The following is a 2094-nucleotide window of genomic DNA, read 5'->3' on the forward strand; positions in this document are numbered from 1 at the left end:
ATATAGCATGACAATGGCATTGTTTAGTACATTAATATTATGGCTGCAGGTCTACACATTCAAATGTGGCTTCAGCAGTCTGTAAATCTGAGGTTTGTAGAGTCTGGAGGGCAGCACTAAACGCTATAATACATTTATGTAATGGAAGGTCAGACTTTGTTGAGTACCAGAGATGGAGTGGAAGAGAATGCGTCTGGACGTGGCATGCATGATAGTGGCTGCGAGCGATGACAGCAGGCTGGCTGATGCTCCAGGGAGTCTGTGAACCATTTCTCCTGCCCCCATTTTCTCTTCTAAACGGCTCCTGAGAGCGCTGGCAAATTCCCACTGCACTGAAAGCACGCAGTGGGTTCATTGAACCTGTGCACGACAGGATACGGCCGTATCTCAGCAAGAGCTCTTTTGATTCTTATAGAGTGCAATCACATTTACTGTCATTAGGCAAACTTCTTGGAAGAAATACAGTATTTTCAATTGGAAAACATGCAATAGGGAATTCCATGAGAAAGAAAAAGATTTCCCCAGGCAGCTTTCGCAACTGGTTTAAGTTGGTCATGCATATTTGCCACACTGACCAACAGAATGGTGCTTGGATTGAAAGTGACTTCTGTATGAGTTGTGCTTCATATATCAATTTACTATTGACAATAGATAACTTTCTCTCAAATTCTCTGAAATTTTGCTAATGTGAATGCACCTGAATACTAATTTTATTTAGGGTTAGGATTTTGAGTTTATTTCATATATAACAATATACTAAAAATTGACTATATTCAGTGAATTTCATGGAGTTAAAATGAATCTCAAATCACGCAGCTTTTTGAAAAGATTTGTACTATGGCTTAAGATCTGCTTGGCAGGTGATAAAGTTAGCATCACCCAACAAACGTTTATGATTCTAACAAGTTTTGTTCATCATGATAATCTTCAAAAATGTACACAACTTTTATGAATTTTGAAGCCTAAATACAGTCAACGCTAAAAGTAGACTATATATGAACTACACCACAGTCACATGACTTCATCGTCACCACCATTAAGCTTCTGACAACTCTTTTAGTCTTTATTTTAGTCTGAAACTCATTGACTTAATTCTAGTGGAACTTGAAGTCCTGTTATCAATATCTCGTGACCGTAATTCGCTGTATGTCATTCTTTAGGCACATCCAGAACATCAGTGAGATCAAGACAGACGTTGGGAAGGCCAGGGCATGGGTGCGTCTCTCCATGGAGAAGAAACTGTTGTCCAGGCACCTGAAGCAGCTGCTGTCTGACCATGAGCTCACCAAGTAAGACCTATTGAGTAGTTCTTTGTAGTGACATAGAGGGCAGTGTTATAAATCAGATGTACTGTAGACGGATCACTCGGATATCAGACAGTTAAAATGCAAGAGATGTAGCAGAGCAAAGAATAAGTCATCATTAAAAATGAAGATTTTTTAAAATTATTAATGGGCCTTGAACCGTAAAGTGGCTCATCCTCAGTAAAGAATGCTTTGTGGTGTCCTCTTCTGACCTGAAATGCATTTGAACAAATTTTTTTCAGGTTCTTTGCTTATGCACTTAACTTTCAACTGTTTCCTTTAAAGCTTTTGTGTTTAGATTTGTACTGTATGGCTTAATGTGTTTGTATTTGTTTGAAGGAAACTCTATAAGCGCTACGCTTTCCTGCGCTGTGATGATGAGAAGGAACAATTCCTCTACCATCTCCTTTCTTTCAACGCTGTGGACTACTTCTGCTTTACCAACGTCTTCACCACAATTAGTAAGAGTCACCAAAATCTCTCTGCAAACACAGTATACCATTAAAGGGATACTCCACCTAAAAATGAAAAAATGTCACCGTTTACTCACTACTGATGTCGCCAAGTAGATATAGGAGAATGTTTAAGAATGTTGGTAACCATTTTTTAGAATGTTGGTAACCAAGCAGTTTCGGTTCCTATTGTATTCCATTATATGTTTTGACCATAAAGTCAGTGGGAACTGAAACTGTTTTGTTACCAACAAAATATCTTTGCATTTCACAGAAAACTGATCTATATTCTGTATTTTGCATCCATGGTTATACTCAAAATATATCTTGAAACTGAA

General features: G+C 38.2%; 1 protein-coding gene across 1 annotated transcript in view; it reads left to right on the forward strand.

Annotated features, from left to right (window-relative positions):
* The window catches only part of LOC107578954 (DENN domain-containing protein 5A-like), a 5244-nt gene extending 3428 nt beyond the window's left edge, over positions 1–1816 (forward strand). Inside the window, exons 2-3 of the mRNA XM_016264850.1 lie at positions 1161–1289; positions 1644–1816. Of these exons, the coding sequence (XP_016120336.1) occupies positions 1161–1289; positions 1644–1809 (295 nt within the window). The 3' untranslated portion in view covers positions 1810–1816. The remainder of the gene's footprint in view (positions 1–1160; positions 1290–1643) is intronic.
* The last annotated feature ends 278 nt before the right edge of the window (positions 1817–2094 follow it).

The sequence above is a fragment of the Sinocyclocheilus grahami genome, unplaced genomic scaffold (genome assembly GCF_001515645.1).
Source record: "Sinocyclocheilus grahami isolate Dianchi unplaced genomic scaffold, SAMN03320097.WGS_v1.1 scaffold13051.1, whole genome shotgun sequence".
NCBI lineage: Eukaryota > Metazoa > Chordata > Actinopteri > Cypriniformes > Cyprinidae > Sinocyclocheilus > Sinocyclocheilus grahami.